The following is a 21,697-nucleotide window of genomic DNA, read 5'->3' on the forward strand; positions in this document are numbered from 1 at the left end:
GTGCATTCCTACACAAGGGGAACTTGCTAGTACAAAGTAAAATGAGCGTATAGTCGGATCTGATTATATGAATTAAATGGAAATCGTTTCATTTTTAAATCTATTCATCTAGCATAACTTGAACTACTTTTATGTATACTGAATTAAACTTCTCTTTGTTAATTTAAAGAATTCATGCCTATCATTAAAGAATATTTTAAAAATTATTAGTCGAGCTTGTGATTCTCTATTTCCAAAACCATTCTACACATCAATATTATTTTTGTTCCAGCTCTCGCCATTTTATCTTAATTTCTCAGTTGACAATTCAACGAGTGCTAATCACCCTGACACCAGAACTAACCCAATTATGTGATGTCTGGAATAAAGTACGTGTTGTCTTAGATCAATAGATCTAAGGTGTCACAATAATGTGTAATACAACGTAAGGATGTAAACCGTTTCATCCTGAGCTGAAAAGGGGTTGAGATTAATAACTAATTAAGCCATACGATATGCGGTGGCATTTGATCGATATGTCGTGTCAAATTAGCACAGAGACAGAAATACTTGATGGAATAACTCATTTATACTCCTCTTAATGGATTTAAAAATAATCTAGGTCATCTGTACCGTGAGCGCTCAATTATTGAGGCTAACTGCATTTTGGTGATTTAGAATGCAAGTTCTATTAGCAGGATTGCTTAAAAGAGACTTTAACATGCACTTCATCTATACGTTATTCGTTCTTACTAAAATTTCTATCACTTCAATAGTATTGACAAATCAGAAAGAGAAAAATCAGGGTATAGGGAGCTAGGAACACTTTACAATGCCCTCTAGGAAAATGTAAACTTCGAGGAATTGAGAAACAAAGCCTTGATGATCAGAGTGTTTTTTTTTTTTAAGCCATTAAATTTAAAAGAAAAATAAGAACTTTTAAATTATTACACCTTAATTTGACATTATTTAACTAAAGTACTTTGTGACTTCAGAAACAACATTTTTATTCCAAAACACTTTGTTATAAATTAAACATAAATAATATAATTGCGTACTTGAATAAAAACTTCCTTTTCAAACATTTAAATTACTTTTATAATTGTTATTCAATTCAGTTTCGATGGTCATCAAATTCCTGTACGCTGTTAGGATTCTTACGCTCTCATTACTGTTAAAGCTGTCCACAGGCGCTAGCAACGAAGGCTCGCAATATGCTATGACCACCCCTGCTGCTTAGGCAATTCGCACCTCCCCGTCCAGTGACACACGCTTCGGAGTAAAAACCGATATGATACTGTAGGTTCGTACCAGTCGCCATTACGAAGCACTTGATTGACATGGGCAAGGGACGTGATCTGATGGACTTCGAAAAAGGGGCGAGTGTCAGGTACCACCTGATTATAAAGTGGCGGTATTAGAGAAACTACGAATCTTGTGGGCTGTTCGCGGAGTGCTGTAGTTCAGGTGTTTCAAAAGTGGACTGATAGTGAACACAATGGTGGACGCACACATCTCTTCAATCGTCGTGGTTAACGTAGGCTGTCCTGCCTTGTGTGAACGGATAGATGGAAAACGATGGAACGGCCATGAACTTTAACCAGGGGACGACCAGCAGCTTTTTCAAGGTTTCCATGTTCATGGAAACTCATGGACAACGACGCCTAAAGTTTGCATCTGAATGGTATTATTAGTCTGTAGGAAAAAAATGTTTGATTTTCTGATGAATCAAATTTCCTTTTATGTTGTGTGGACAATAGTGGAGGTTAGGGCGACAAACTGCAGAGAGTAATCACCCCGATGTATTGGTCTAACAGAAACAGGCAAGTGACAACAGTGTTTTGGTATTGGGATGTTTTCTGGGGATTTCTTGGAGGCCTCGTACCTATGGACCCACTCTGAATGCTAAAAACTACCTATCCATTGATCCATTGTGGCTGATCAGTTACACCCATTCGTGATGAATGTCTTCCCCGGATAGCACAGGGGTACTCCTGCAGTATAAAGCGCCCTGACACGTTTCCGGTATTGTTCAAGAATGAGTCACTGAACACGAAAGTGACTTCCAAGTATTTGGCCGCCAAATTCACGAGATATGAATCCCACAGAACATCTTTGGGATTACGTGGATCGACAGATCAGGCGTTTGAATCCTGCACCATGGACTTTCAGAGCTCTATGGGAAGCAATGCTGGCGTAGTACAACAGCCTCCTGCAACCTTAAGAGGACTTGTAGAAACCATGCCTCGCCGTGTGGCAGCGGTATTAGTAGCAAGAAGGCATGCCAACTATTAGGTAGGTGATCGTAATGTTTTGACTGAACAGTGTGTGTGTGTGTGTGGAATTCAATAAGTACATTAAACCCTCGTTTTAATGAATCGCGGAAAAAGTGGACAGACATCATTCACTGAGCTAGGAATTTCTTCGGTACAGACCCATTGATGTAACTACCGCTCAAAGTTTTCAGTGCCACTATACACCTTCTTCAGCGACTGGGAGTATTTCTTTTGAGTTTGGACAATCGGGTGTAGCGAACAGTCCAATCCCGTATAGTCCATTAAAACGAGGTTTTACCGTATTCGAATTTCATTGTGAATTTATATTAAAGTACATTACTTTTAAAAATAGAATTAATTAAATTAGTATTTCTCTGGCAATGAGTTTACGTTTTTAACCAACTTTCCATTGATCAAAGTTGATCAAATGTTAACCCCACCTCGGTGGTTTTTAATACTGTCGGTCTCTCTGATGTTCACTCACTTCCCTACCAACGTAGTGGCCAATGTGGCTACAGAGTACTTGTACCACTGCATGGAACCGAGTTACAAAGTCATTTGTGAGTGCATATAAATATATATTTGGTACATTTGGCGATCCCGAAAATTTTTACAATGAAGGACAAATCGTAAAGAAGTTCAACTACATATTGCTTAAAGTATTTTACACGATTGCCAGAAAAAAAAGAAGAAAAGTAAAGGAAAAGACTTCCATTTCACTTACAGTTCATTTTTTTGTCTTTTTCTTTTCGATGTGAAAACATCTTTGGCAGCACCTACTAAATTAAACCGATTGGTAACGAAAATGCGAGACGTAAGTAACGTCACTTCCTAGATTACGCTAACTCAGTCACTAACGTTGATTCGGTAGAATAAGTAGCTGGCGTGGGCATAAAAAGCATCGTTCATGACTTCGGTTCTAGCTGTTCTATTCAAAAATTTTAAACGGTTTTGATTTTTGTTAAAGATAAAATAAAACATATAAAATAAAACATCTTTCGTGCGTTCAGGGTGCACACGCGGTTTCTTTTCTTTTTTTTTACCACCCTGTATTTTTCTCGACTCCTGAAATCTTTCTAAATGATTTTTTAATAAAAGTTTAAATATAAATGTCCACACCAATCATAGATATAGTATTTATTTTTAAAATTACCGTATTTGTACAAATAAATTATTATATTTTGACAATCTAAATATCTACGTGGACTGTATTACCCTATTCTTGTCTACGTTACAGTTCAATGCGCATTAATAATTAGTAAGATGGCGGTGGTTGTTGGATAAGTTGCATTAGATACCAGGCTCTTAGCCAACACATTTTGGCAAGCGCTAAGGCCAGATCTTCTTGTGTGTTAATAATTTAGGTACTATAAGGTTGGTTGATATGTCTTGTCTCTGTGTGGATCGCCTTGCTGCCATACTTTGTGCATCCTCGCGATGCCAAATGAATGGGATATTTCTGCATGTATTTTTAAACGAAACCGATGAATTACACTTAGCCCTAACTATAACTTAGCAGAAGTAACATAATCAAAATTAAAATAACATAATTAAATTATTCATCTTTTTTTTATCCATTTTTTAATCATTTTAACATAATTATAATTATTCACCTTTATCTAGTCTCATCTGCTCGATAAAGTAATTTCTAATGACGTTTATTTTCAGACAAACTGATAATGACTAAAATTTTTCATCTCTACCTGTGTCAGGTAATTCAGATCAGGCTGCCCTCTATCGGTAGAAATTTCACTTTAAATGAAAATACTGTATAATTATGTCATTAATGCACACTTTAAAAAATTTCCCAAACAATGAGCGCCGCCTATGGGATAAAGATGTAAATAAAGGATATATGAAATTAATTCATGACAGCCATCTCGTTTGACGTTGGTTTAATGTAAAAATTATGTTATTTCAAAATTAACGAAATTTTACTACACCGATTATTTGAAAATACGAAAATTATATAAAAAAAATTGATGCAGCGCCACCTACTTATACAGCAGTAATAAATGCAAAAGAAATATATAAGAATTAAATCTAAAATGTATGAATTATTTATTAAAAGTTAATACAAATTGTAACTATATTCTAATAAGCGAATATTTGTGAATATCAATTAAAATTTTCTTGTGAAATATTCCCTCTGCAGTAGTAACTCATAACAATAAATCTATCTTTCTTTCGTATCTTTTCCAATTCTCTTTTTACCTTCAAATAAAGACTTGGAATTATTCGACCAAATGGACAAAAACGCTATTAGTAAAACGGCTTGGGGATTTTGTTTAAAAGAAGAGCCACTTCTGCTAAGAAGACATTATCTTGTAATGGGTTTGGTCTTTGCGTGCATCAACAATGGGGAGCTTCTTGTGTTCAATTAAGTTTTACAATCAGAAACACGTCGCTGTGCGCTATTTATGCTATCAGGAAATGTGGACTATTGCGGCCAAGTACGGGGTGTGTTTGTTGTCACTCCCAATCTGTCCCTCCCCTTAATTTTCCCCTCCTCTGACTGTACTTAGATTCCTTCAGTTTCACGACTTTATTATCCGATATTATATTATGGGTTGTACCGGGTGGCTGGCTGAGGATTAGGACTAAGAAAATTTAAATCATTGAGCCATGCGGGAAGAGAGAGAGAGAGAGCAGGCGTGCTTTTGTAACAGGGAAAATCGAAACTTGCCCAATCGATAGACCAGTGCCTACACCCGATTATGCAGATCATGCAGCATGAAAGCGTTGCTTGTTGGCGCTCTACGGCGCAGAAAGACACCGATTCTAGTGCACCGTACCTTCCCCAAGCCGTGTTGCTGAGGTGAAGTAGAAAAAGACGGGGGGGGAGGAGAAGAGAGGAGGAAAAAAAAAAACAGAAACTTAAGCACGGACGGACTAACTTCGCGTTCCCTAGCGGAAGCCAAGATCACCAGGCTACAAACCTTTGTCTCCTGATAAGCAAGGCTCTCTTTTGAGAACGCGCACCAAGAGATAAGCCAACATTCAAATTCCTGACATAAGGAGGGGATTTTGAGAGGGACACTTCAGTCGGGAAATAAAAAAAAAAAAACAAGGAATACATCACATACAAGTCGTGGGGAATGTATTGGTGGAGGAGGAGAATAGAATAGAAGAAAATAATGAGGGAAAAAAATCCGGGCCACAACACGTACAGATCGCCTGATGATAAAACAATTTTAACGGAAATAGGCTGAGTTGTCATTAATTTGATATTAAATAAATAAATTCTACTTTAGTTGATGATAATTATAAATAATTTTATAAAGTAGCAAAGGTGGCTGTAAATAACTTGCGAGGGGTTAAGCGGGAGCTTAACTCGTGACCTGAGATCTTTTATTAGTTTATAAGCATCAGGTATTTCAGGTTTCTTTATCATCAGAAAATTCCCTATAAATTATTTACATAACTTATAAATAAATAAACTTCCTGACTATTTTTTTCATAATTTTAATTGTCTCATACGATAAATTAATCTATAAAATTCCAGATCGAAAAGACATCCCAGATATTATTACATCAGAAGGCGCATTACTTTTATATTAGAACACGATTGCTGCCAATGTTCAACAAACTGCAAAAAATGCAACTGTAAACTGCCACCGAAACTGTAACCTTTGACGCATGTCACTAAATTTAATTTACCCATCCTTTTCTTATTTCTTTTGAAACGAGTAACCTTCACACGTCAAAGACTATGCTACGCTTGACAAAGTTGGCATCTTTAGTTATATATAATGTTTCTCAGTACTTTTACTTTTTTTTTTCTATCTGTTCAGTTAGTTAAGGATAAATTGCAGCTGTTATATTTCCCCTCTTTTGTGTCATTGAATCAATTAAGACGAGAGAGAGAGAAAGAATCACGCAAAAAATGTGAAGCAGAAATGGTAAACAAGAATCATCATAGAAAACAGTAACTATATGGGTTTTAACAAACAAATATAGTTTTCCCAATTTCTGACGCATGCGCGGAACCCTCAATATTGCTACTGATGGTGATTGTTGCCATGGCAGTTATTTTCACTTCCTAGAGTGGAGTCAGAGATGTGGATAATTATATTTATTAATTATATTATAATTTATTGTTATATTAATTACATAAATAAATATTATTAATCAAAACAATTTCTTTAAAATAGTTTACATCTCTTTAAATTCCCGTTAAATATTTATTCTCTTAAATATTAATAAGCGCAATTTTATTTAAACATTTTTTTTTTACAAATATAGTTCGTCTAAGAATTAACTGCAATTATTTTAAGGAAGTTTAAGGAAGTAAAATTGAAAGACTTTTGTGTTCATTTAGGAGATATATTATTATTATTATGATTAATGTATTTGGCAAAAGATGTATTACTTTAGAATCACCTCTTCAATCATAGTGTGCACTTAGAACATTATGACATAAAAAGCTTCTAGTTATCCAGATAACAATCATAAATCACAGACTAATTTATGATTGTTTTCCAGAAATTAATGAACAGAAAATTAAAGTAGTGCAATACCAGTGCAACTCATTGTGCAGGCTTTTTTTTTTTTTTTTTTTTTTTGTACAAGCACAAACAATAAGTGTTTTTTAAAGATTCATTAATGTTTTTAGTTATGATTTTGAATAAACAAGATAGAAACACCTCAGGCACTGTCATATCCAGGTATCATTTTAGGGGGGGTTGACAATCAGACGACCAGGTTTTGAATGCTTTTTTTATTAGACCTGGGAACACTTATACATATGGCTAAGGGGCATATGCCCCCTTTACCCTCCCCTGTATACGACCCTGGTCCCAGGTGATATTCACTGGCGATAAATGCTAGCGATATTCAAAATTTCAGGTAGCTCACAAAGCGCCAAATTTGAAATTAAAAGTGGTAAATCGAAAAATATAATATTTTCTAAAATGTTATATATTTTAAAACGTTTTTTAAACAATTCATATATATATAATAAGCATAAATATGCTCATGCATGCGCACGTTTCGCTTTTAACGGTTTTTAAAAAATATATTTTCAAATTTTTTTTAAAATGTGTTACAAAATGACATCATAATTTATTTTATAATTGCTTTTTTTCGTGAGAGTTTTTTAATGAACATTTTTTGTACGAAAGATTTTTTTTTTTTTTGCATAATTCGCTTATTCCAGAAGCATTTGTGAAAATAGTAAATTATCAAAACGTACAATTTCTGAACAAAAAAAAAGAAGAAAAAAACGCATCTTCTTTAGGATCTCATTAAATCCTTTCTGGATGTCTGAACTATGGATAATTTAATCTCCCATCCTCTTCTCCCTACCCGCAAGTTCTATCAGGGCCTGTTCCTTTCTTTCATTAGCCATCTTCTCTTAATATCTACCGTGAGTGAATGAACATCCAAGTCATACAGAGTCGATTGCTTCTCCTGCCTCTCTCTTTGAAATAACAACATCCCTTTTGGCTGGTTATTACAGGGAACAGATTAATCTGAAACTGAATGTGTAGTCTGTATAAGAGGAGCTTGTTTTTTCTATTATTATTATTTTTAGAGTAATCGGACCAGGCCTTTGCACACACACAACAAAAATCAGCTGCCCTGACATCGGAGGTCAATAATCAAGGCTGTATCAAAGGAAGAAAGCCCCGTCAGATATACTGTATAATAGATAAGGAAAAGAATATTGATCCTAAAGAATTGATTTGTCATTTGCCGGACTCCACTCGACTGTGAGCACTGCCAACTTTATGGTAAAATTCTGAAACATCGGCTATATTTCAGCTCCCGTATTTCAGAGACATTCGTCATAACGCCTTGTGAGCGTTGCTAGCATCATCAATGATATGATATACTGCAGACAAAAGAAAACAGAGAAAAAAAAACTTCCTTATTAGAAGCTCATCTTTAACTCTACCGACCTTCAAAGTTTTTTTTTTTTTGTCTATTCCCACAATAAACTGGCTTCAGCTACGACTTCTGACATTTCTTTGTGTAACCTTTGACCTCAGTTATTTACCTCCTGACCTTTTGCTTCATTAATATAAAAGAAAAATTCCTGTTATCTTATTATACCAGTATTTCATTTTCCAGTTGGGAGAAACATCCATCTGATAAAAGCTGTTATATTCCACCATACAGATAAGACAACTTTCTTTTTCAAATATTGACTTCATTTTGTTTTTCACTTGCCTTTTCCTAGATTAGATATTGATCAGAAATTTCTGTATGTTCGAATAATTCATTTATGAACGTAATAGTAGCATATGGCTCGATGCATATCTGAAGAAGGCAGAGAGATCACAGCATGGTGGAGAAACTAAATTGAGATCTCACTACGAACATACTGTTTTACATTCGTAGAAGCGTGTATCTTATTTCCTGTATGGGGGATGAAATTTCCAGAATACTTCATAGAGAAAAATATCCTTATAGGGTTTGGACCCAAAACGTTTCAGTATTTGTTAGATGGACTTTTCCGGGTACTCCAAATTTTTAAAAGAAATATTAAAAGATCACGTGATATGTAATGACGTATTATTTAGAACAAAGATAACGAAACATGAGCCTCCGTAGTAGGTTAAAATATAAAAGTTATATTTAGAATGGATTGGTGTTTGAAATATACGATTTTTAATTGCTTTTATTTGTATTATTTTCTTGAAAAATGTTTTAAATTAAATTTAAATTAAAATTTAAATATTTCCTTGAATATTGCAATGGTCTTAAAGACGGGTTAGTTTTGTTTGGAATGGGGGACGTTGTATTTTCCACCTTAGAAGCTTTTACAAAGGTCAACAGGTACTTATATAAAATTAAAAACATAATAAAAAAATGTTGGTGGGGGATTTTAGCTCCCCTCAGCTCCTCCGTGATCAGCCCCCCTGTCTTAGATCTCACAATACAGCAACCAATCTTTAACCACGAGTTGAGTAGGTATTGCACTATTTTCAAACAGTAACATCACTGGAAAGCTAATCTTCCATTTATTTTATTTATTTATTATTATTTTTTTTTAATAAATAGCCTTTAAATGAAATTCTTGAAAACTCTTTAAAGGAATTTTAAGTAAATAACAAAACTAGCGTTTTGGTGATGTAAGTTGTTTTAAAGTGATGCAATACTTGCAACTCGCAGTAAAGGAGCTTGCTCTACTCTGAAGTTTAAGATAAGGGCAATATTTATTGTTGATTGAAAAAAGACAGAAGAGTTTAAAACAGGCAGAGTTATGAATGTTGAATGTTGAAAATATACGATATTTTAAAAAATATATTTATTTATGATATTTAATACAGATAATTTTAATAACGTAAATAACTATTTCAAAAATATAAAGAACTTTAAGTCTGACTTAATAGCTGAGTTTAAAGATTTCAGGCTTGAGAAATAGTGAAATAATAGAGAAGATCCATCGGTGGATTATGAGTTAGTTGATGGAGAGAAGATTGATGGATATTCTTCAGAGTGGACCATGAAGTACAATCCTTCAGGGATTGTACTTGCTGTGCTGGTCCATGGAAGAATTTTTATATGAGTGAAGATTTTTGGCAATTGCTAATAAGTTCGATTACTTGCACCATTAAGTTATCTTAACATAATGCAAATATTTCCCTTGAAGCTTGCTAATATAATTCGTATTAAGTTTTGTCACGTAGGCTATTTAAATCGAAAGTATATATGAGTGCCACTAGGTATCCCAATACTTTTGATAGCATAGTATATAATACAAATTTGAACCACGTAACACGTAAGACGGAAATATCTACGCTTAAAGAATTCGATTTTAAGTTAAACAAACTCAGAAAATATTCTTTGTCTTCCCTGGTACAATTATTAGAAACAAATTTAGCGTATACCTAATGTGCGTATTTTTACTAGTACTCCAAAATCTCCTCATTATTTTGTTAAATAATAATGCATATAAAATTCACTGCTTATTTTAGCGGAAATAAATGTTCAAAGTTTTACAGTCTATCTTTCTGAGTGACTTGCACTTTCACCCAATCATTATTAACGAAAGAAGTAACAGGCTTGATTCGATATGCCATAGATAAGATTCAGCTCACGATTTGGTAGACAAGCCTTACTTGTTGGCAAATTTTTGTAGTTAGGCGTTTGTTTAATGAGTGCAGATCCCACATCCGGACCAGAGGATGTTGGAAGCGGTCAGCTATTTGCTGATAACATTACGTTCATTATGGACGGACGAAACCACGGCTTCAAAGTGCGTGCGATTACCGAATCTATCAACTAAAAGGAGGGTTAGTTGGTCTCATTAGAAAGTGGGAAGCCAACGCTGCTAAGTTGATTGTCAAACTTCATTCTCATGGGAGTCAGAACTGCAGTAGTGCAGCCGATACGATAGCGGGAGAGATGGACAGAAAATTGAGTGTCCCTTGCGACCTTACAGATGGGATTATCTACAACAGGGGTAGGGGGACTTTTCCTACTTCGGCTAAGTCTAAACAGGAGAGGCAGGTGCAGAATATGGCTGGAAAATGAACGAAATCACTCACTTAGAACAGTATGACTGAATCATCTGTGCTGAAATGACTTATTGATACTGCCAGGTTAGTGGCCTTTCATTTCAGTGTCATATCTTCCATAAATAGAAAAATAAAGCCGAAATAAATCTTATTTAATGGGACAGCTTTTTTAAAAAAATCTTTACTTACTTTCTCTTTCATATGAGTATTTGTAATCTGCTAATGTATGGCTACTGATGTATACTGCGCTCCAAAAAGTACCCTTGAAGCCCTACGATGAAATTCGGCTATAACGAGTGGAAGGGAAAAATCGAAATTATAACGGCCAACTCTTTCGCTATCGTTCTACAGAGAATCTCAAGGATTACGCTATTCTTTGGGTAACTTCCCTAGAAAAGTCTAGAAAGACTCAATAAGCTGTTATGGTTGTTGGCATTTGAAACTTTCAAATGTTTTTGATTAGATTTCTCTTTCTGAGTGAGATCCAATTCACCCGTCTCTCTCTAGCCATTGAATACAGAAGATATTGGGTAAATCTCTATCCTGTCTTGTCCTCTTGGGTAGCAGTTGGAGTAATCACCATCCTCCTCACATCGGGTGGAAAAGACCTGACTTTGAATTCTGTCAATGATATAAAGAATTTTTATGGGCCTTTTTCACAAAATGGCCGAGTTAGTCGGTCTCAGGCAAGGGTAGCATGGTTTTTCTTCCCTCGGAAACTTAGAACTTTCGTCCAGCAAACAACAAATAGATCACAGATAGATACAGCACAATATGGCCTTAGTTTTTTACATGTTCCTAAAACCCTACAACAAAAACTATCCTGTCTTCTGTAGTATTTCAAAATTCCGATCGTTTACCACCTCAGTGACATTCTTCCATTAATTGTAAATCCCATCCATGGTCTTGCTGATGCTAGTATCGTTCTTAGCTATTTGAATACTGCTTAAGTATTTGAAAAACCTTAATCTGTGCTACTAGAACTACTGAAATATACGCTAAAGCAAAAGGATGCAGTCAGGTTCATTAATGACCAATATTATATAAACTCTTTCCACTCTCCGTCGTACAGGTATTCATGTTCTTGTAAATTAACACCTGAAATTCCATGTACTTCTCAAAAAAAGTAGATGGAAGACTGACTAGCAAGCTACAATCTCTAAATTAATGATAATCTTACAGTCCCACTCCACTCTTTCTCTCTTACAACCACAGGATGTATTCTCCACTCGTTATAACGGCAGAATGTTCAAAAAGGCTCGCTATAGCTGCCTATACAACTCGTAATAAGGGACTTGCACTATTCTTTCACCTTATGGACTCATGCTCGGCTCTTAATGACCCTAATCAAGCAAAGAAAACTTTCCTTCATCAAACAACCGTCTTGAAGTCATTAATAAAAAAGGGGATTTCAAAAGGTACTGGAAATGAAAGAATTTGTGCGTATCCTCTAAATAAAACGAAACCTTGCTAACTATTTTTAATCTGTTCTGTTAGGAACACAAGAAAATACAAATTAAACACACCGATAGCGACTTTCAAGGTGTAGTTGTTTAGCACTTCATAAGAATAAGAAAATTCCAATAGCCTTCAGCTAATACAACCTTTCTCTCTCTTTCTTGTGTCTTACAACGATAATTTATGCATGTGGTGAAGTGTTTCTGACTCTAAATTAACTAAAACCCAAAGAAAATAAAAGTGGGAAAGCTTTTAAAATTAACGACACTACTCGACTATAAATTTACATATCTAAACAGCGGCTGGGGAACTTTTACAGGCGGAGTGACAGAAAATATGGATTAAGGTCTTTAACAAGACGAGAGTACTGCAGTAAAACACTAAATGCAGTGTAATCAGCCTATCCAATTTGCTTCTGAAAAGGTTCCTTCCGTTTATTGCAGTTGTGTACAGATCGAGTATTCGAAAGCTGATTTAGATGTGTGAACGGTTCCCATTTTAATGGAACGGTTCACAAATTTATATACGTTGTTACGAATGCCGAAATGGGTAGAGCTAAGCCTATTAAAACCTTTTCCCAAGGTGATCGCGTTATTATAAGGGATGTGCGCGGAAGTTTTTATGTCCGAGTACATTTATACAATTAACCTCTTGCATGACTAGCAGCGCGCGGATCACGCATTTCTCGTCATTTTTGTCGTCATCTTGGAAGATAACGGACGCTGTTCATCAGGGCAGGTGTCACGACGGCCCCACAAGCGGACAGCTAAACAGTGTCGCCATATATTGCGTTGTGTTCGCTCTGCAGAGAAATTCGTGCTGTTTTCAGCGGCCCTCATTAGCGAAATGGCTGCACACACCTCATGGACATAAAAGTAATGAGCGAGGTTACAGTGTTGGCTTCGATGGCTGAGAGCAGTTGTCGGACGTGTCTTATTATCGCAGGTTCTGCCTACCTTGCCCTAACTTTGTCCATTGTCTTCCATCCGGGTACTTCAGCGAATGTGCAATAAATGTCCTTATTTCTACTCTCTCTCTCTCTCTCTCTCTCTCTCCCCATTCATCCATCCTTCACCTAAGTAAAATTGTGCCAAAATCCAATACCGAGCTTACCTGCACATTATGATATTCTAGAGGAATAAAACAAGGTTATCTTCTTTAAGAACAGCTCCACACACACACACACGGAGATCTCTTTTTTTAAACAAATTCCACCAGACAAATGCTGTCAACAGAACGATAACTGAAAATAACTCATCCAGCGTACATAATGGGTGTCCCAGTTGCATTCACAATTGGGATACCTCATTATGTGTATTTAGTGAATGAAAACAATGGTAAAGCTAGAGACCTTTGGGTTGGTAACTTTCCTAACTGGATGGAGACGCCTAACAGATTTCCCCATCCAGTGAAATTGACACAGCAAAAGACATTGGTCTCTCTCTTGAAGATAAAATCATTTTGGATAGCTTCCTTCTTAATGGTGCGATAGACAAAACGCATACTCTGTCACCACTTACAAGAGCCACCAGAGGACCAGCTGTATCCATAGTTCTCAAAAACGGCCGTATCACCAATATCATTCCAACCACTCGGTTTCTTTCAAGATAACAGCATTGGAAAAGTTGCGAACTCTACTTCACAGTGAACAAACCTTGAAATGGTACGCAACTGGTTTTCCCTACATGGAACTTGGGCAGTGATAAGAACCATTAGGTATGGACATCACAGCACTGCCGGAAAGCCATAACTTACTAACTAATCAACAGTGGAAAGAGTTGAAAAATCGTCTAATTCACTTATAGATAAGGTGACTAACCAACCTAAATTTTTCGGAAGTTCCGATTTCAAGGATTCTGTCCAATGTTCTAACATAAACCAACCACCAAATTATCTCCAAAATTTAGTATTTCGGATAATAGTAGCTGAATAAAATCGAGTCCTGTCGAGGACTTGCTAGATACATTTTCTTTGTCCCAAATAGTACAAAGAGAATGTATCTAGATGGTTGAATGTACTTAAATATGTCCATTATTTTGAAAATTAATATTTAATTTCAAACATTTACAAAATGTTCGAATTCATCCGCCTCTTGCCTGGGTACGAATGCTGAGATCGAGAGATTATTTCCATTTATTAGGTTTTTTGGAATCTGAAATATCACCAACGAGCTTTTAAATAAAATCTCTGTTTATTATCAAATGAATTATTTAGAGACTTGCCAAGAGATCTTTGAAAAAGTTGAAGATGAATTATTACGCAGATTATTCTTCTAACAAAGCTCATATGAACTGATACTCGTCGAAGAGGACTAACCTCAGTGAAAACAAACAAGACATAGACCATGAAACTACGTATTCATTTCTTCCGAGAAGATCACATAGTCGTATACCTTTATGTCACATACTGAAGAAATAGGGGTGAACCCACTATAGCAAACTCGGTTCCAAATGTAGTCCGGTACGATATGGAGCCTGCAGAGAAAACTTCAAGACATATCTTACTTGCGATCCGTCATCATAATTTCAAAAGAACCTTTTCCCTATTCAGCAAAACAGGACATTTCTTCACAGTAAATGACTCTGTAAGCTCATTACTCAAAATGAGTGTCAGAAACTTTTTGGTGACGGGGTTGGCAAAAAAGTGACTAATCCGCTGTGAACTTTACCAAACTCTCTGTCTCGACCACTGGTAGTAGTCAATTCATCTAATGATGTACAGCACGCTACCCGAAAGTAATCGTCATGCGATCTAACCTTCTGTTGCTCTCTAAGAGTTTATATTTGTGACCCTTAAGTCTTGTTTCTCCTACCATTGAAAATAGATCCCTAGTTCATTTCACTGAACCTTATATACAGATCTCTCCTCTCCAGGACATCTAGGTGCCATGCTTTGCATTCATCACTTTCTAAGCCCTTTTTCAGAATGGCCTGATTCTGTTTGTTCCCGCCTTTCCCACCTTACATCATCAGCATTCTTTGACAATTTCCCCTGCACTTCCTTATCAATGCCATTAAGGAAGCTAAGAAACAGAAGTAGCTCCAACACCCTGCTCGACTCTACTTGCTACACCGCACCACACTTTTGAATGTCTATTAATGACTATGTCTCCTATCTTTTAACCAGCCCTTGATTACCAGTTTACATAATAGTTTCCACGGGAAACCATATCAAAAGCTTCAGTGAAGTCAAGGTAAATAATGTCAAAGTTTCTCACATCCAACTGCTTTTTTAACTTGGTCATAGCGATGAGCTTGATTGGTCAGGCAAGACTTCCCCTTCACCAACCACAAAAGAGAATACCATTCCACTGAATTATATTATTTCTCCACTGTTGATAGAAGCATGAATATTATCTAGCTGACTCTTCAGTTCAACAGATTGATCGATTTGTATGGTATAAATACGAACTCTCGTAATATATCAGTTCTCATTAAACCCTAATGTTTGCAGTTAACTTGAATGTACGTTTGAAACAATTCATCCACTCCTTATCCCTACCTACATCCTTCCAATTGAGCATTGCTTTGTTTACAAAACCCTACAGTAGCCTCTGTTTCCGATAAACAGGCAGGCAAGTATTTAAACACCGAAATTAAATGGCTAGGGAGACTAGATTCTTAACAAACAGATGATTTAGAGGCTGGTGCAACCTATGCCAAGCTTTCCAACTGATAAAAGGATTGTAGGAGTCTCAGTTATTTCGAAAGTCTTACTGAATATTAGTCTATATTTTAATGCTGAGAACATGAAGGTAGGTAGATGCTCTAATTCATAAGTTAAAAACATTAAGCAGTAGAAAAGTAAATTTTAAAATAATTTGCATATGTATATGGAAAATATGAAGGATTAAACTAGATTAAACATCAAAACAAACAATATTCGTAGAAATTAGTCTGATGTGACATTGTTTTAGTCAGAAATTTCTATTAATTTATTTATGAATATCAAGTAAATAAATAGATTATTTCTGAAGAAAATTAAGTAAACACTATTACAATTTATTACTCAACTTCTTTAGGGAGTTAATGTAAAAATTATTTATGAAACGAATTATTGATTAAGAGAATAATTAATTGTCGAGCGAAAACAAAGACTGAAACTAGCGTCATGAAATTTCGCTTTGACTGGTAATTAAAAGGCTAAAGGTTACTGCTTTGTGTAATAAAGATCCCATTAATTAATTGAATTTTTAAATTTTATTCCTCAGGAAATTGTTCAACATCACCTAGTGAAATGGCTGTTATATGGACAGTTCGGGAATATTTGTGCTTATCACTTACCTTTTTTTACACCAATATAAGATTTATTTTACTAATTTGTGAATATTGTACTTATTCTGTAATTAATACTAATATAGAAATTTTTATAATTGATTTTAATCAGCTAAACATCCATAAAACACACTTTTCAACACTCAATACATTTTAGGCTCTTTGAATTTGTCATAAGAGAAATGTGTGACTCTAAAATGTTCTGTTGTCATAACAACGATCATTTCCAAACTAAATATTTATTTTTCTTTTCTACTGGTTCATTTTATATCCGATTAATTTATATTTTTAATATCAATTAATTGGATTTATCAATTAAAAATATCTATTAATTAACATTAAAATTTCATATAAAATAAAGAATACCACCGAACAGAAAGAAGTCTGAAAGATACCTTAGAGATAATAGAAATGAAAAAGAGGAAATTAAAATAATAACTTCCGGTTACAATATCCCAGCATGCCCTTGAATGTAAAAGATATACTGTCTGTTAATTAATTAATGATTTATTTTTCTATTTAATTTTAAAAATAGATTATTTCTTATATCATATTTTGTAACTCTTTATTATATTGAGGAAATTCTTAAAAACTTTTGACTTTTTCCAGAAGTTATCTTTGAAATAAGAAATAAGGAACAAACCATTTCTTAACTGTGAGTGACTAAATGTCACGTGATTGAAGAATTGATTTTCATCTGGGGATGTTTTAATGAATAAAGAAGTGTGACTGATTTAGTGCTATCTCTTGAGACTTTGCATAACTTTCGCAAGGAGATTTAAGGAGAGTACTTCTTACCTTTTCCATTGACTAGAGAGATGAAGATCGGTGGACATATAAGCATCCAAAATAGTGATGCTCTATTGCGATTACTTGAACGCATCCTGAAGCCGATCCACATAAAGCCTTGAGCCATGTGCCTGCCTCTGCTCATCCGGCAGACACTCTGAGAAACGTAGGGGGGGGAGGGTTGTTCCGGCTTAGTAGATCAAATGTGCCTCACACACAGTTGTAAATATCCTGTGTGCTGGTATCTCAATCAGCTACATCAGCTCATTGGAGGAATCACATCATCAGTCGTTTGATCCTTAGCTAGTCTACACTTCCGATGCGACACATTAGATGTCGGGATCTCTAATTTTGTCACAGAACACGGTTACACCTCCAAAGGACCGGCGCAGCGACGCTCGAAGTACGATTAGAATGAAAACACGCGGCTGTGCCCCTCGTTCACCACGGCTGAAGCAGCTTACCGATACATACCAGAGAGAGTTGGAGGAATCAAGTGGTGCCCTCTAGCGGTAATCAGGTAGCAGTAGCCGATTTTGCTGCTTGTTGGCTGGTAGCCAATGTTGGAGCATCGCATATGAAGGTAAAGAAATGTCGAACCGCTCGCGCACTTACACATACTAGCCAAATTTCACTCGCCGGTAGTAACTGCTCAATAGCTTTGTCTAGGAAATGCGAATGGGAAGTAGAAAATGAAGTAAAATTTGTAAATATGTTTTGGCAAAACCCAAATAAGACTCAGAGAGGAAGTGTGGGTCTAAATGAAGGTAGTTAGAAACGAAGAAAAGGAAGAATTTGAAAAGAAATAAGTGAAATTATTCACTTAAGTAGTTTTCTCATTCTTTCTGCTTTCGCCCACGTACAATAATTATGTCTTTGTCGATTAGATTCCATTCTACACACGTCCATGGTTGTAGCTCCTGGCGAAGATGCTATGAACAAATCGAATAGCTGCGAGTAATGTAAACAGAATGCCCAGTTGCTGCGCTGGAAGGCCCACATCGGCAACCTTGTATGTTTGTTCAAACCTGCATCTATCAATTAACAGCCTCTATTTCCATCGCTTTATCATCTACTGGAGATTTCTTCTTTCTTTCGAGGGAGCACAAACAAAAGGTTAAAATAATGAACGGAAAGAGAAAGACTTTTTTTTTCTTCTTCGATCTTTCTTTTGCTTAAAATAGCATTAAATATAAAATGTTCATTGTTCTATCCATTTGAAGTTTAATTTACAATTAATACGTTTCCAAGTTTAATTAAAATAAATTTATCTTTCTCTTTTTAACTTTGGGATGGTTTTTTTTTTATTTTATCGAAGAAACTGGAAAACAAAATGAAATTTAATTTAAAAATCGTAAAGAAATTATCTTTTTCTATAAATTCTTTACAATTATTTTAAGTTAACAATTCAGATTTTTTTTTCCAAGTAGCAGATACAAGGACGTATAAGTATTTTTAAAATAGTACGAATGTATTTAGATTTATGTTAAAATGAGTGTGTATATTATTTAATTTTCTGTTTATATGACACATAAACGTTAATAAACAGCTGAAAAATCATCCCCTTTGCTGCCCAGAAGAGTTTGAGTATTGATCCCTGAGGGACTCCATTTTATCACTGGCCGCTCTGAAGAATGCCAACTTGTGACCACTCTCTAACTCCTATCCTTAAGCCCCTGACTCATTTAAGAATTTTCCTTGTAATTCCATTTTTTTTTTTTTTTTTTTTTTTGCTTATTTTAAAATTTATACAAAAGTCACTGAATCCATGCAATTGTTCATATATTTGGTTATACTTGCGGGAACAACATATAATTTCGTACATATAGAGCTATATAGAATAACTCACGCGAAAAATCCTACACCCTTCACCTGAGATCTACCTACAACTACGATTGAAGAGTACTTTTAGAAATTCCTCCAGACTCTGCCGAAAGGCGAATCCAGACTACTCCAAATGAGTATTAGAGAGCGATGTAGCCTGCCACGGAGGTCTAGTATTTCCATAGCCAAATGATTGAACTTTTTCTATACTTAAAAAATATCAATTGTACTTTTCTATGACAAAAAGTGACTAACCACATCTATCTTTAACTCTCCCAAACTTTCTGCCTCAGTCACTCTGGGAAGTAACTTAATCCAGTGAACTACCTGCCCAACACTCGAATTATTAACGATTTTTAACTACAGAGAATGATTTTACATGCGCTCTATGTGCACTGCCATCTATTGTTAAGCTTCCAAGCTACGCGTCAATGAAATTATTGATTGTTCCCCCAAGTATAACCGAAGAGACAAGTAGTATATGAAACTTATTGGTGGCGACTTTATAAACCCCCTCTTTATAAACCCCCTTTGGGGATCGTATCAACAATGTTTTTAACCTTATCAAAGTAATTAATCATGTCATTCAAAACAATACCTTTTCACATACCCATTGTTATCATGGTGGTTCTGTGTTCATAACTGTACACCATGATCTTGCTTATGACAGAGGTCAAGCTCTTCGGGCTGTAATTCCCCCCCCCCCATCTCTTTAGTTCCTCCTTTATAGATTAGGAAAGCTAGTACTTTTCAAGTCCAATGAATCATCTCAAGGTCTAAGGATGATTTCATCAGCATAACAACTGGATGTAGGAATAGTTTCTATAATAAAAAAAAGAGGTCTATTTTGTTTATATATTCAAGATAGACAGACAAAGATAGAAAATTGTTCAGAAAGTAGTAAAGAATCAGCATGAAATTTTCTAGCAGGAACTTCTCTGGTCTAAAGTTTCTAAACAAAATAATGCAACACCAATCTAATATTACAGAACGGTGATGCAATATCACTCTAATATTGAAGAATAATGATGTAATGTTACATTAGTTTTACAGAATGATGAAATAGTGTCTTGAGATAACGTAATTTTGCTATAGAGCGAGTTATCAAGGAAATATGAAACTTTAAGAGAGTGCGGTTTATGAGGCTACTGCTGTATAGTTAGTCTTTAGTCAAAGAGGTGTTTTGGATTGAAAATAGAATAAGGAATTATCATTGCTGTATACACTTGTTTTCAAAACAAAATAATGCAACACCAATCTAATGTTACAGAACGGCGATGCAATATCACTCTAATATTGCATCATGATGCAATACGACTGCAATATTGCATTAGTTTTACAGGATGATGAAATGGTGTCTTGAGATTATGTAATTTTGAGTATAGAGTGAGTTATTAAGGAAATATTAAACTTTAAGAGGGTGGTACAGTTTATGAGACTGCAGTTGTATAGTTAGTCTTAAGTCAAAGAGGTGTTTTGGACTGAAAACAGAATAAGGAAGTAGCATTGCTGCATCCATTTGTTTTCAAAACAAGATAATGCAAGACCAATCTAATATTACAGAAAAGTGATGCATACCACTCTAAATTGTAGCATTACGATGCAATACCATTCTAATATTCCAGCATTTCTTTGCAATACCACTCTAATATTACATAATGATAATGAAACCCTGTAAAACTAATGTAAAATATTAATTTTACAGCGTTTACTAATGTAAAACATTAGTTTTACAGGGTGATGAAATAGTGTCTCGAGATGACGCAATTTTATCAATGAAATATTAAACTTTAAGTGGGAGATGCAGTTTATGAGGCTGCCACTGTATAGTTAATCTTGAGTCAAAGAGGTGTTTTGGATTGAAAATAGAATAAGAAGTTAGCATTGCTGCATCCATTTGTTTTCAAAATAAGACAATGCAACACCAATCTAATATTACAGAACGGTGACGCAATACCAGTCTAGCATTGCAGCACGGTGATGCAATACCACTTTAATATTGCAGAATATTAAAGTGGTATTGCATCTTGTAAAAAATAATGTAATATTACATTATTTTTTACAAGATGATGAAATGGTGCAATTTCACCTATAGAGTGAGGTATCCAGGAAATATTAAACTTTAAGAGAGTGGCACAGTTTATGAGGTTGCTGCTGATGTCAAAGAGATGTTTTGGATTGAAAATAGAATAAGGAATTAGCATTGCTGCATGCACTTGTTTTCAAAACAAGATAATGCAACACCAATATAATATTATAGAACGGTGATGCAATATCACTCTAATGTTGCATAACAATGACGCAATATTATATTAATTTTACAGGATAATGAAATAGTGTATCTAGGTGACGTAAATTTGAGTATAAAGTGCGTTATCAAGGAAATATTAAACTTTAAGAGGGTGGTGGAGTTTATGAAGCTGTTGTATAGTCAGGCTTAAGTCATTGGGTGGTTTGGATTGAAAATAGAATAAGAATTTTTGCATTGCTGCATCCATTTGTTTTCATTAAACGCAGAAGAACACGAAGATAAAATATTCCTACTTACCACTAGTCAAGCTACAGCTCATTTGCCTCTGCCGAAATTCCCGATTGCTGTGGGTGTGTTTCCTGAATAAAAACGTCACAA

At 35.1% G+C, this 21,697-nt stretch overlaps 1 protein-coding gene across 1 annotated transcript in view; it reads right to left on the minus strand.

The window, feature by feature from the left end:
- Nucleotides 1-17,689, minus strand: part of LOC150085237 (lachesin-like) — a 235,496-nt gene extending 217,807 nt beyond the window's left edge. The window contains exon 1 of the mRNA XM_090373107.1: nucleotides 17,254-17,689. Coding sequence (XP_090229233.1) covers nucleotides 17,254-17,389 — 136 coding nt within the window. The 5' untranslated portion in view covers nucleotides 17,390-17,689. The remainder of the gene's footprint in view (nucleotides 1-17,253) is intronic.
- Between the last annotated feature and the right edge of the window lie 4,008 nt (nucleotides 17,690-21,697).

Source organism: Mastigoproctus giganteus, chromosome 5, assembly GCF_048544385.1.
Source record: "Mastigoproctus giganteus isolate SK-2022 chromosome 5, ASM4854438v1, whole genome shotgun sequence".
In the NCBI taxonomy this organism is placed as follows: Eukaryota; Metazoa; Arthropoda; class Arachnida; order Uropygi; family Thelyphonidae; genus Mastigoproctus; species Mastigoproctus giganteus.